General features: G+C 40.8%; 1 protein-coding gene across 1 annotated transcript in view; it reads right to left on the bottom strand.

Annotated features, from left to right (window-relative positions):
* LOC111147014 (myosin XVI) overlaps positions 1-13,705 on the bottom strand; it is a 471,268-nt gene that overhangs the window by 308,260 nt on the left and 149,303 nt on the right. Inside the window, exon 10 of the mRNA XM_022502858.1 lies at positions 5,482-5,632. Coding sequence (XP_022358566.1) covers positions 5,482-5,632 — 151 coding nt within the window. The remainder of the gene's footprint in view (positions 1-5,481; positions 5,633-13,705) is intronic.

Genomic DNA, 13,705 nt, shown 5'->3' with positions numbered 1-13,705 from the left:
GGGGATTACGCTGCGTTTACAACTCAGACCGGCAGAGGAGGTCGAAGCTTTACTTATATTGATGCGATTGCACCGTACCTGGGATCACAGACACAAGTGTGTGTCCTTAGACAGGAAAGGAATTCAGAAAATAAGTACCAATGGGTAAGGATGTATTTCTAAGAAATAAAAAAAATCTACTGGCAGAAGTCTTTATAGAGAGAGAGAGACATAAAAGGAAATTTTCATTATCAATTTAGAGACGGATGCAAATGTCTTTTTTTCCAGTGTCTTTGCAAGCATTTCCTGAACATACAAAAATGTATACATCTCCTTGCACACAGATATGCACCCCAGAAAACAGATACGGATGTGCATATGTATATCTATGCATATTATACACACACGTTAGTACACATATATATACACGTTCATGCATGTTCATGATATGGTACAAGGCAAGTGGGTTGCAACAGCTTTGAACAATGCAAAAATAAGACAAGAGGCTTCATCAAGATAGCATACATATTCACCTCCCAAAGCATCATAAAAAGGAGACAAATCAAGAGCAAGATTTTTTTCTCTAGAAATGGTTTACATTTCTTCGATAATAAACTTCCTTTTATAACCATAGTTCTAACAAGCTCAGTGCAAATTTCTGGGGTTCTGTTTAGAAAAAGCATGAGGAGTACTAACAGAAGTCTGGCAGTCGTTCCGACAAGCCCGAAAGAGTGCTTGCAGACGTCTCGTTGGGGTTCTTAAGGATCTCCACCACAGGGTCACAGCTGTTCCCTGGGTTAGGGAAACCGTGAAGCTGACAGCCAACATGCGAAGACACCCTAGTCTGTGTGCACTAAGGAAATGTGACATGTAGTGTGAGAGCCCTGTGAAAACAGAACAGACCCCGACTCGTGCACACCCCAACTCGTACATAGCACCATCCGCAAAAACCATCCGCATATAAAGATTCAGAAGCCCGGGGACACCTGCTAGCAAGTGGAGAGGAAAAGAAAAAGACACTTATGAGTGTCTCTATGTTCCAGTTGTAGACTCCGTAATGTCTACTGCCCACGTCCACCTAACAAGACAACACAAGGCAAAACAGAGATGGGATAAATATGTAAAAAGGATTAACATCCCCCCTCTAGGACTGACCACTATGACTTCTATGGAGATATGTATCTCTGTCTATCTCTGTAAGAGGAGATATCTAGAACATAAACTAGATATAGTTCAGGACAGAAGGTCGGGACAAACTTCAGAGAAACACTTGGAGAAATGTTTCGAGATCCAAAGGGAGCTTAACGTTTGGGAATATTCTGACTTCCCCAATTCCTGGTCTCCCCTTGTCCACACCGCACGGAGAGCCGTCCCCTTTACTGTTTTGTTTGTTTGGGGCTTTGCCCTCTGGGAGATGAGCAGTCTGTGCGCAGAGACGACGCGTCTGGCAGATAAAAGCAGTGGCCTGACAAATGGGAGAAAAGCAAGAGTATCTTGAGGAGAGGAAAGAACCTAATATTCATGAATTAAGAGGAAAGAGGAAGTCAGGGAAAAAACTAGCTGACCTGGGTGGTCCTAGCAGAGAATAGGGTAATAATCTGACAAATACTAAGTTTTCCCAAACTTAAGCTCATCACCATGGCCAGACAGCATTTTAGCTATTTCCTCCTGCTCTTGTTATCCTGTTAGATGTTTCTAAGACCACAGTAAAACCTGCCAGGTCCTTTCACTTACTAGTGCTTTGACCGGCCAAGGATTTATACTTTCGTGTGCACGGAGATGGGTGTGTCTGTGGACCACAGAAAGAGAATTCTCGCCAATCTTCCAAACCCCTGTACCACACATGCAGTCAGGAACTCCCTCTCCTGTTCATACAACCATCACAGGTCCACGGGCTCTCCTGCTGTGCCCCCAACACGGAACAGGATTCAGAGTAAAAGAAACACTTGTGATTCTCAGCCATTTGCTTAGAGTTCTGAAGTTTGGTCATTTTGTAATTTGTGGGGCCTCCAGATGGCTCAGTCTGCTAGGCATCCCACTCTTGGTTTCGGCTCAGGTCATGATCTCAGGGTCGTGGGACAGAGCCCTGTACCGGGGACTCTGCACTCAGCGGGGAGCTGCTCTCCCCCCTCTTCTGCCCCTCCCGTGCTTGCACACATGCATATGCACCCTCTCTCCCAGATGAATAAATAAATCTTTAAAAAAATTAATCTGTAAATTGAATATAAGTGATGAAGAGGGATAATAACTTGCCCACAGTGGTATTTTGAGGATTAAGACAATGCAGGTGAATGCACGTTTAAGCATTGCAGTGTTCACATAAAGTATAAGTCTGTATTATTAGTGTTTGAAGTCACCTACACTTGCATTGATAAAAATAAACTCTGTGGATGCGTTGACTGGAATTACATCAAGAGCAGATAAATTCAGCCGTTCTGGCAAAAGCTACCGTACAGTCAGTCTATATCAATAACAATGAAAATATAAATACATCTTACTGCACTTTTTTTTTTTTTTAGATTTTTTTTTATTTATTTATTTGACAGACAGAGATCACAAGCAGGCAGAGAGGCAGACAGAGAGACAGGAGGAAGCAGGCTCCCTGCTGAGCAGAGAGCCCGATGCGGGATTCGATCCCAGGACTCCAAGATCATGACCTGAGCCGAAGGCAGCGGCTTAACCCACTGAGCCACCCAGGCGCCCCCATCTTACTGCATTTTTACTGTTCTTGGTAAATGTGTGATAACCTCAAGCCCTCATTTCTGTCAGCTTCCTAGCAACTCTGTGAGACCTATACCACGTACCCATTTCATAGATGGAGCTGATGAGGTCAATGAACTTCTGAGTCATAGACTTTCAGCAGCAGACGTAACCAAAGCATCTGCCTTTCTCTGAACTCCCAGGCTAATGTGCCTTCACTCAGTGGCATAAAAATTGGAATTTCAAGCGTGAACAAAATTTAAAGAAATATATTCACAAAGGAAGGAAGTGAAGGAAGGGAGGGGGGAAAGAAGTCAGACAATTAGAATGAAGGAAGAATGCAGGGGGAGGAGAAAAGGAGGGAAAGGGAGAGTGGAAAGGAAATCAAAGGAAGAATGTCTTGCACACTTTTAGACAACTGAAGAAAAATTCTGTCTTCTCAGAGATACTATGTGTTCATTTTGGTGATTATCAAAACCCAAAAAAGTTTAAATCAAGCCTTGAAATATTCACTCACACAGTAACCATTTGATAAAACCTACATTTTATAAAAATCTGGAAGGAGAGATTCTGCGGGTTTTGTTTCAATTTTTTTAAAAATGTCTCCATTATGTGCGCCTCCCTAAGATGTTCATCAGAATGTTCTTGTTTTTGTTTTTGTTTTTTCCAGAATGTTCTTGTTTTGACGAGACTTTTCTAAAACACTTTTAAAGTATAACTCAGTCAGTGGATAATGTGGTCTTCCTTGGGAGAGAATCACCAACGCACCTCACGGCCAAGGAGAGAGGCCCGCGGTGCCCACAGAGGGCAATGAGAACCAACGAATGTTCCATCGATAACGTACGAACACAAAACCTGAAAAACAGCCGCTCCCTCTTTAGTGCCAACCAAACTGAACATGACCGCAACTGCCTTTAAGGTCTAGGACGCAGCTATAAATTGTATAATTACAAAGAGCTTACATTAAAATCAGAAAGACCATTAATTAATTAATTAATTAATTAAAGATTTTATTTATTTGGGAAGGTGAGAGAGAGAGCATGTGGTGTGATTGGGGGGAGGGGCAGAGGGAGAGAGAGAATCTCAAGCAAACTCCCCACTGAGCACAGAGCCCCATGAAGGGCTCCGTCTCAGGACCCGGGGGTCATGACCTGAACTGAAACCAAGAGTTGAACGCTTAACTGACTGAGCCACCCAGGCGCCCCTAAGATCTTGAGTTTTCAGAGCAGTTTTAGATTCACAGCACAGCTGAGAGGAAGGGACAGAGATTTCCCACGCACCCCTGACCCCACGCGTGCACAGCCTTCTCCAGCATCAACACTCCCCACCAGAATGACGACATTTGTTACAGCTGAACCTCCATGGACACGTCACCATCACCCCAAGTCCATGGGGTACATCGGGGCTCACTCTGGGTGTTGTACATTCTGGGGTTTTAGACACATGTGGAATGACATAGACCCACCTCTGTAAAATCATACAGAGCAGTTTCAATGCCCTAAAACCCCCCTGGACTCCACCTCTCCACCCCTCCCCACACCAGCCCAGGCAACCTGTGATCCTTGTACGGTCTCCATGGTTTGGCCTTTTCCAGAATGTCAATTACTAGAATCATATGCTGTACACCCTTTTCAGACCAGCTTCTTTCCCTCAGTAATATGCATTTAAGGTTATAGGAAGTTCATAGGACCCTTGAGAAAGTTAAGAAAGAACTTTGCTTTCCATCTTACCTAACATTTAATTGGCCTACTGCAGCAGACTAAGCTGCTTTCCTCCAAATTCATGTGTGGAGGCTCTCAATGTGACTCTTTGGAGATGGGGTCTTAAGGAGGCAATGAAGGTTAGAGGAGGTCACAGGGGTGGGGCCCTGGTCCCATCAGATTGGCACACTTCTAAGAGACACAGGACAGTTCCTTCCTCTGTTTCCTCCCCCGCTCAACCCCCATGTGAGGACACAGGGAGAAAGCAGCCAGGAAGGGGACGTTCATCAGAAACCTCACCAGCTGGCACCTTGACCTTGTACTTCAAGTCTCCAGAACTGTGAAGAATAAGCGTCTGCCGTCTAAGCTACCCAGTGTGTGGCGTTTGCTACAGTCGCCTAAGATGACAAATACACCCGCTGAAATTTTAAAGTATCTCAAAATTACAAAACATGTTTATTCGTTATGTTGAAATAACAAAATTAATGAAACTAAATCTTGAAAAGATGGTCTTAGAAAAACCTAGCTAAAACGTCTTTAATATATTCAAAATTAGATACCGTGAAACAAACCAGTTTCAAGGATTACTCTGCCATTTATAAAATTACTCTGCCATTTATAAAACATGAAGCATTTAAAGATCATTTATTTCTCTAGGGAAATGTACTATTTTCTATAGCCCCAAGCTCATCAGACTGATCTCCCATAACCTGGGCACTGTGGCACACACATTACCCCCTCCCCAACACACACACACAGTACACATCGAGAGATACTTCCAAAAACCATACTCTACATAATAATCAAAAGGAGGACTAAAGACATAATCGGAAATACTGGGGAATTAGCGTACCGGCCAAGCTTACGTTCCTGATATGTAAGTCAAGATAAATGTACAATTCAAACCCTTGTACAGCGCAACAGCAGCTACGTTTGCTCATGGTCGGTAAAATGTAACAGCTTATATATGGGAATTTAAAAAACTATTAACCTTTGCATTCATGAATCTTTCTTTGAATGGAAATTGTGGGGTGTTTGGTTTCGAAATGTTGGATTTTAAAGCATGATGTAATAAACAGGCATGAAGTAAAGGTATACTTACTGGTTCAGGTTGTGTGGGGCCATTCACAGCAGCATTTTCAGGGATGCTGTCTTGAGACTGTCTCTTGCATAGACATTTCGTGGCATCTTTGAACATAATGTCTTTCTCCAACATACTGTCTTGCTTGGCAATCGGCAACGCCAGGGGACTGCTACAGAAAATAATCAATACTATAGTTAGTCCTCCGCTAACATTGCCATATTAATCAAGAAGGACCACAACAGGACAGTTTGGTTATGGGATGTTGTTTTATTCAGATAAGAAACCATTTCTCAACACAGAGGGGGAATAAACAATCAATAGGGAATCTGTCAACTTTTCTATTCGTTCTAACTTCCATTCAATCTCAACTTTAAAAGAAAAATATATTCACTTCAACTTGAAAAGAAAATGTTTACAAATGTAGATAGGACTGTAGGGAACGAATCAATAAGCAATTTATGAGCTAAGCTTGAACGCATGACTGAGCTAAGCAGGACATTTAGATGTGAAAGTGAGTGCAAACAAGCGAAGGCACAAATTACACAATTAATTAAAATATTGCTCATATACAACTTAAAATATGTTATGGAATCATGGGCAATATTTAGAGTTTGTAACAAAATAATAACAGGGGCATTAGAGAGGAATGATGTGCTCAAGGATTCCAATATTGCAGACGATAACTCATTACTTCATTCATTACAGCTCAAACTGGGCAAAAAAAAAATAAAAGCTACTTCATTTTTTGTTGTCATTCTGTAGACATCATTGCCAAAAGAAAGCCACTATTATGTAACGTCCATAAAAAAATAGGCACAATCTAAAAGTTTAATTTGCATTGTAACAGTTTGTAATAGTAAGATTTAAAAAAGCATTTCCCTAAATGTTACCCTACGAGCAGAAATACATACATATTTAATCAAGCGAAATACGCATAAACGAATTATTTCATGTATTCTATAATAGCACTTGTGATTCTAATTAATGCTTAAATGTACTTTTAGGTTTAAAAAAAATTCAGGTGTATTAAGGTATTATCCACCATGTGGGGATGGCCATGCTGTACGTGTCTATGTCAGATACACATAGAGTTACACGCGGTTAAATATGGGCGCGTGTAACCCACGTCACCAGGAATATACAGGATTTCTATCACTCCCGACCATCTCCTCTTGCCTGCTCGGGGGAACCCACCGTCTCCCCCTGCCTCCTGTTCCTTGCAAACACTGATTATTACTTTGTTCACTGTAGTTTTGCCTTTTCCAAACTGTCGTTTAGAGGATGATAGAGCGAGCCGCTGTTTGCATCTGCCTTCGCTGACTTAATACGTGCTTTCGAGCGCATTCACGCTGCTTTATACACAACGGTTTGCTTTTCAGCGTTGAGTGGTGGTCTCCTGGGGGCACACTACACTTGGGCTCTCCATTCAAGGAATGTTTGGGCTCATCCAGTTGTCGTCAAGCATGAGTGAAGCGTCTGTCCACATTTGCATGCAGGTGTTTGAGCAGACACGTGCTTGCCTTCATCTTGGTTAGAAACCTAGAAGAAACTCCAAGCTGTCTCCAAAGTGGCGTTCCCACCAGCAGCGCGTGGGCATTCTCCTGGCTTCCCGTTCTTGCCAACACCTCTCTCTCTCTTCTTACAGCCGTTCTAGTAGGGATGTTAGTGGCTTCTCACTATGGTTTCAAACTTGCATTTTAATGTGCTTATCCGACATGAGAATCTCTTCTCTGGTAAACTGTGAGTTCAAACCTTCATTGCCAGAATACTGACTTCATATATTCTGGTTTCAAGTCCTTTGTCAGGTACATATGTGGTAAATATCTTCTCCCAGTCTGTGTCTTACCTTTTTATCTTCTTTACAGTGTGTTTCAAAGACTTTTTTTTTTTTTTTTTTTTTTTTGCGCCTATGCCTTAGGCTTCTTGTGTCTTATCTAAAAATTCTTTTCCTAACCCAAGGTCAAAAAGGTTTTCTCCTAGGTTTTATTCCAGAAATTTTATAGTTGTGTGCTTTACATTTGGGTCTACGATACACTGTGAGTGGTTTTTGCATATGGTGCTATGTACAAGTTGGGGTCTGTTCTGTTTTCATATGGCTATCCCAATGTTTCAGCATCATTTTTGAAAAGAACATCTTTCCCCAGCCATTTATCTAGGATAAATCTTTGTTAAGATTCAACCAGTGATATAAGTGTGGGTCTATTTGGGGATGTTCCATTGTGTTCCGTTGATACAACGGTCTAGTCTACACCAATATCACATAGTCTTGATTAACGTACCTGCACAGTTAAGGCTTGAAACCAAGTACTCTGACACCTCCAGCTTGGTTTTCTTTAGTTTTAGCTATTCAGGATCATTAGCATTTTCATATAGATTTTAAAATCTACTTGTCAGTGTTTATAAACATGCCTACTGGGGCTTTGATTAGCGTTCTGCTCAGCTGATAAATCAATGTGGGGAGAATTTACACATGAACAATGTTGAATTCTGTCATCCAGAAGCACAGCACCTCTCTCCATTTATTTTGATCACTAATTTCTCTCAGTATTTTGTAACTTTTGGCATTAAAGTCCTGCAAATAATTTGTTAGATTTATTTTGATGTTTTTATGTCATGACAAATGAATTTTTTATTTCAACCTCCTGTTGCTGTCTATAGAAATGTAAATGATTGGGTAGACTAACATTCATAGGGGAGGAAGAGAGGAATGAAGGGCTTCTTCCAGTAACCACAAGGTCTCACTGTTTGTGGCCATCTCTGGGCCTTATCTTCCAGCCGTACCACTGAGTCTAGAAATGCGTGGATAAAATCAGACCAGTGAATGGGCTATGTGAGTGCTGGGGTTGAGGGAAAGGCCTGAGGAATAGCTAAAGGACATATTTACAGAAATGTGAAGTCTTGAGGTCTGGATGATGAAGTTTTACCCAATGGGAGATTTTGAAGTAGGTGAGAAGAGGCCTGCTGATGAGAGACAGAGCGCATTATAGATGCATTCTCTGAAACCAATCTGTGAGAAAGGCTCTACTGAGGGATTTCTAGCGTGAGACACATGAAGGGCTTAGCACTGTGAAGCTTCAAGGATTTTGCTGTGTTTACAGACTAACAGGTTAGGAGTCACCATTTCATGGAGAGGCGTGGAAGACAAGAGATGCCTGGATATGAGATCAAAGAGTTTGTGACTCATGGCACACATGGTACCCAGAGGTTCATGTTTGACAGTGTCCCACGGTGGTAGGTCAGAAGAGCCAGCTCGGGGGAATCTACGCGGATGCGTACACGTGCCATGGGTTGTGTTGCAGGAGAGAAACCTGGCCAGGAGTCGAGTGTTCTTTCCAGCAAGAAGCAAACGCTGCCCCAAGCAGCAGAAAAGCCAGTGCTTTTCCTTGGGTGTTTGCTCCGTGGTCCCTCTGAGCTGCCTGACGGCCTGCGCGACTAAGCGTATGTGCTTTGCGGCCTGACGCGCTGGGCGACAATGGAGAGGGGCCTGGCGGACTTATCCCTCCCAATAGTGTGATTATTAATTTTTAAAAATTCACTATAAAATGAGAATGCTTTAAATGCTTATAAAAATTTCACATCCAGATCTGCGGGAATCCCACTAATGATAAGGTATTCACAACTTCAGAGACGCCGTATTTCTTCCACGAACAACGGAAACAGTGCTTGCTGTCCTAACTAGCAGTCACCGTTCCCGGAGCTCCCAGGGTGTGTCCCCTGCTTCGCTGACATGAGAACCCTCCAAATATCTGAAGACCACTGTACTTTCTCTCTATTTTCTAGACTGTGAGCAGACCACCATTAACACATTGTAATAATTAGATGGAATTTAATGCATGATAATCTCCATTCTAAGTACTCAGACATATTAACTCATATTAACAGCAGTATAAGGAATATCTACTTTTCTGCTTGTTTTTTAGGTGAGTACACTGGGAAAGAAAGAGAAGAATGGGCTGGGGACACACAGCGCGGCAGGAGTGGAGGTGGGACTTGAGATCCAAAGCTTGTACTTTTTTTTTTTTTTTTTTGACAGAGAAAGAGAGACAGACACAGAAAGAACACAAGGAGGGGGTGGGAGCAGGGAGCCCTATGTGGGGCTCGATCCTAGGACCCTGGGATCATGATCTGAGTCACCCAGGAGCCCCCAGAATTTGTATTCTTAACCACCAGTCATGCTGCCCGCATCCAAAATCCACCCTCACACCCACCAAATTATCTTCTTACTTATCCCCCTGAACGTCAATCACCTCTTTTTTTCTGCTTTGTCAGAAAGTCTTCAAAGAAAAACTAGAGAGGCTTGGCATATACCATCCCAGTGTTTTGAGTATAAAGCAATGAAGAAAGCAGTGGTTTGACCAGTCAGGTAGAAACTACATAATGTCACCAATTAAAAAGGATTTCCAAAAGGAAGAAACGGTGAGTTTATGAAAATAGCTAAAATGCTCCTTTCCTATCTCAAACCTAATCACGGCATTAACAGCAGGATCAATTCTATTTCCAACTGAGAGGTGCACTTGGAAAGAAGATAGATCCAGGAATACAGGGACCTCACACTAAGTCAGGTTTTGCTTTGCTTTGCTTTGCTTTGTTTTGTTTTAAGAGGTATTTAAGAGGAGAGAGAGAGGGTGAGGAAGGGCAGAGGGAGAGGCAGAAAGAATCTTGGGCAGGCTCTATGCCCAGCATGGAGCCCAACGCCAGGCTTGATCTCAGGACTCTGAGATCATAATCTGAGCCAAAATCATGAGTTAGACACTTACCCCACTGAGCCACTCAGGTGCCCCTAAGTCAGTTTTTACCTCAAGATGGAAATCACCTGACCCTATAAGCCTTCAAAATCTTTGGGCCACATTTTGGCTTTGCAAATGCGGGGGTTAGATGAGGCAGTATCTTAGTGTATGCCAAGCCCTACAGATCTATGCTGTTACTACCTAATACCTCGTTATGTGTTATCTCATCCACATCTTTGAAGATCACTTACACATTCAATAATATCATATATAATATGATAAATCTTTTACTAAAAATAACTGCGAGTAACCAGTTAAAAATACTCTCATTCATATAAGAAAAAATGACTCTAAATAATACAGTTGGATCGAAAATACAAAACAGGTACTTTGGCTGATGGCATGTGATACTGTTTTAAAGGTTTATGGAAAGCTCTTCTTTACGTTTCTTCCCACTTTCAAAATGAAATACATTTTATCCATAATCATTGTGATCAACAGCATTCACTCAAGATAACTTCTACGTATTTAAATTTTCACCAATTATCCATTTGTACAATATGAACATGTATTAAAATGTCATTTTTCTAGAAAAAACAATAATTTTTAAGTAATCATTGCTATTTATTTCAACACTCATTAAATGTTTACCAACCATGACAAAATATTTGATATGAGATTTAAAAAGAAAAATAAGATATATCGCAAGAAAAAGAACTCAATAAAGAAAAAGAAACCCATAAAGGATAAGAAGAAATAGACCAAATTAATAGTAGTTTCATCAAAAACATAGACTACTGCTATAAATGGACTTCACAGTCCCCTCATCTTAGCTAAACTCTGGACAGTCTTCTCCCCAGCTTGAGAGGGCCGCCCTCTCTTTTCTTCGAGCACTTACTTTAGAGAACTGCCATTGTAAATTCTTCCTTTGTCCTTCTGAGATGCAAATATTCCACAATCCCACAGTGTCTTTCTCAAGGACCCCAGAGACTTTCTGTTGGGATGTAACCATCTGGATTGATAGCAGGAGCCCCAATCTCCTGGTCTCTGTGGGAGGGAAGGAGCCTCACTTCCATAAACACCAACTCGCAAGGACCCCCCCTTCCTGCTAACAGCCCTGGGGCTTTACCACAAGCTCATCCCAGCATTTGAAAGCTCTCTGAGTCAAGTTCACTCTCTCTCTTGGTATTGCAATAATCTTGAATAAAGTCTTCCTTTCACCTTTAATGTCTCTGGTATAACTTTTCTTTGACATTAATGAGTGAGTTTTTTCATGCTTCTATGTTTTTCTGTATTTTCCAAATTTTCCTCCATGAGAAAATTTTATTTTGATTACATTAAAAAAGAAGTATTAGAAATAGAAATTTATCTTTGAGAAACAGAAAAAAATAGGATCGGAAAGAGTATACTTTCTAAAGAAAGGTTTTGGTAGACAGATTCCCTAAACATAAATAAAATGAAAACGAACCATCCAAGGACAGTTCAGATCAAACTGGGGATAGATCGTTTTAACCCGACTGTGGACAAAACTGCATGGGACTATACCAGTAGACAATCAATTTCTGAACTCTGCTGGATTTATTTAAGACTTACTGATTTCAATAAACATAAAAGGCATTTCATGCAGAGCAAATGTGCCTGTAGTAACTGAGATTTTATTTCTGAAAATGGAAACAGGAATGTAATAAAATAAAACTAAAAAAAGCGATAATTATTGCCCATTAGGACTCTAGCAAATTTAGAAAACTACAGAAAACAAGCAAAATTGACTATATTGGGCTACATTAGGCCAACAAAGAAAAAACTGAAACCGAAACAATTGTGTAGAAATGGCATATGAAACTCCATTATTTTGGTGGTGAAGTCATGAACTGAATGGATAGTTCTCAATTTTAATCCTAAGAACACAGCTGCATAAATTACACACTATAAGGCATTTGGGTTTTTCTGCATCTACAAAATCATGATCCAAAGCTCACTTCTGAATGAAACAGCTCTTGGAGAGCTTTGAGTTAATTGATATCTTTGCCCCCCCACCAAATGACTTTAGTTTTTGTAATAAAAAATATATTTAAAAAAAAAAACACTTTGAAAAAATATAACTGTGTTTAAAAAAACAAAAATGTCAGGTGCCTGGGAGGCTCAGTCGGTTAAGCCTATGACTCTTGATTTCGATTTAAGTCTTGATCTCAGGGTCCTGAGTTCAAAAGCCCCATGTTGGGCCCCATGCTAGGTATGGCTCCTACTTTAAAAAACAAAAAAACGGGGGAGGGGGGCGCCTGGGTGGCTCAGTGGGTTAAAGCCTCTGCCTTTGGCTCAGGTCATGATCTCAGGGTCCTGGGATCGAGCCCCGCATTGGGCTCTCTGCTCAGCGGGGAGCCTGCTTCCTCCTCTCTCTCTGCCTGCCTCTCTGCCTACTTGTGATCCCTGTCTGTCAAATAAATAAATAAAATCTTAAAAAAAAAGTCAATGTGTTTCTTACAGTTGAATTGGAAATGACCCTGTTTTTAAGACATTTTATACTCATCTACTCAACAGGTATCTGCAAAGAAATTTTAAAAATCTAAATTAAAATAAGTTGAGTGCAACAGCTCTGTGAGTACATGAAGAGAGTTTCTGCATATGGTAGGTTATACTGTGAGAAGTGACTATCTAGTATACGGTGGTGTTGCTGAATAGGTATTTAATGAATGATATTTATATAAAACAACATTATCATCATTCATTTCAGTCAAGGAAATCTTTAATAATCTTCATTATCAGATTCTACCTTCCTCTTAAGCCAAGTCTAGTTCTCAACCAACTTTGGAAGACCAACTAGTTATTCAACCATGCTTGAGGGACAGTGTAAATGGTTTAAAACTAGAAACCATTTCGAGTTTATCTTTGTGTACAGTGTAAGAGAATGGTCAAGTTTCATTCTTCCACATATAGCTGCCCAGTTTTCCCAGCACCATTTATTGAAGAGACTGTCTTTTTTCCACTGTATATTTTTTCCTGTTTTGTCGAAGATTATTTGACCATAGAGTTGAGGGTCCATATCTGGGCTCTCTGTTCTGTTCCACTGGTCTATGTGTCTGTTTTTATGCCTGTACCATGCTGTCTTGGTGATCACAGCTTTGTAGTAAAGCTTGAAATCAGGTAACGTGATGCCCCCAGTTTTATTTTTGTTTTTCAACATTTCCTTAGTGATTCGGGGTCTCTTCTGGTTCCATACAAATTTTTGGATTATTTGCTCCAGCTCTTTGAAAAATACCAGTGGTATTTTGATCAGAATGACATTAAAAGTATAGATTGCTCTAGGCAGTATAGACAGTTTAACAATGTTTATTCTTCCGATCCAAGAACATGGAATGGTCTTCCATCTTTTTGTGTCTTCTTCTATTTCTTTCATGAGTGTTCTGTAGTTCCTTGAGTACAGTTCCTTTACCTCTTTGTTTAGGTTTATTCCCAGGTATCTTATGGTTCTTGGTGCTATAGTAAATGGAATCGATTCTCTAATTTCCCTTTCTATA

Source organism: Enhydra lutris, unplaced genomic scaffold (assembly GCF_002288905.1).
Source record: "Enhydra lutris kenyoni isolate GAN:26980312 unplaced genomic scaffold, ASM228890v2 scaffoldscaffold15, whole genome shotgun sequence".
Lineage (NCBI taxonomy): Eukaryota > Metazoa > Chordata > Mammalia > Carnivora > Mustelidae > Enhydra > Enhydra lutris.
Note: the sequence above shows the minus strand (reverse complement) of the source record. Positions and strands in the feature narration are given on the sequence as shown.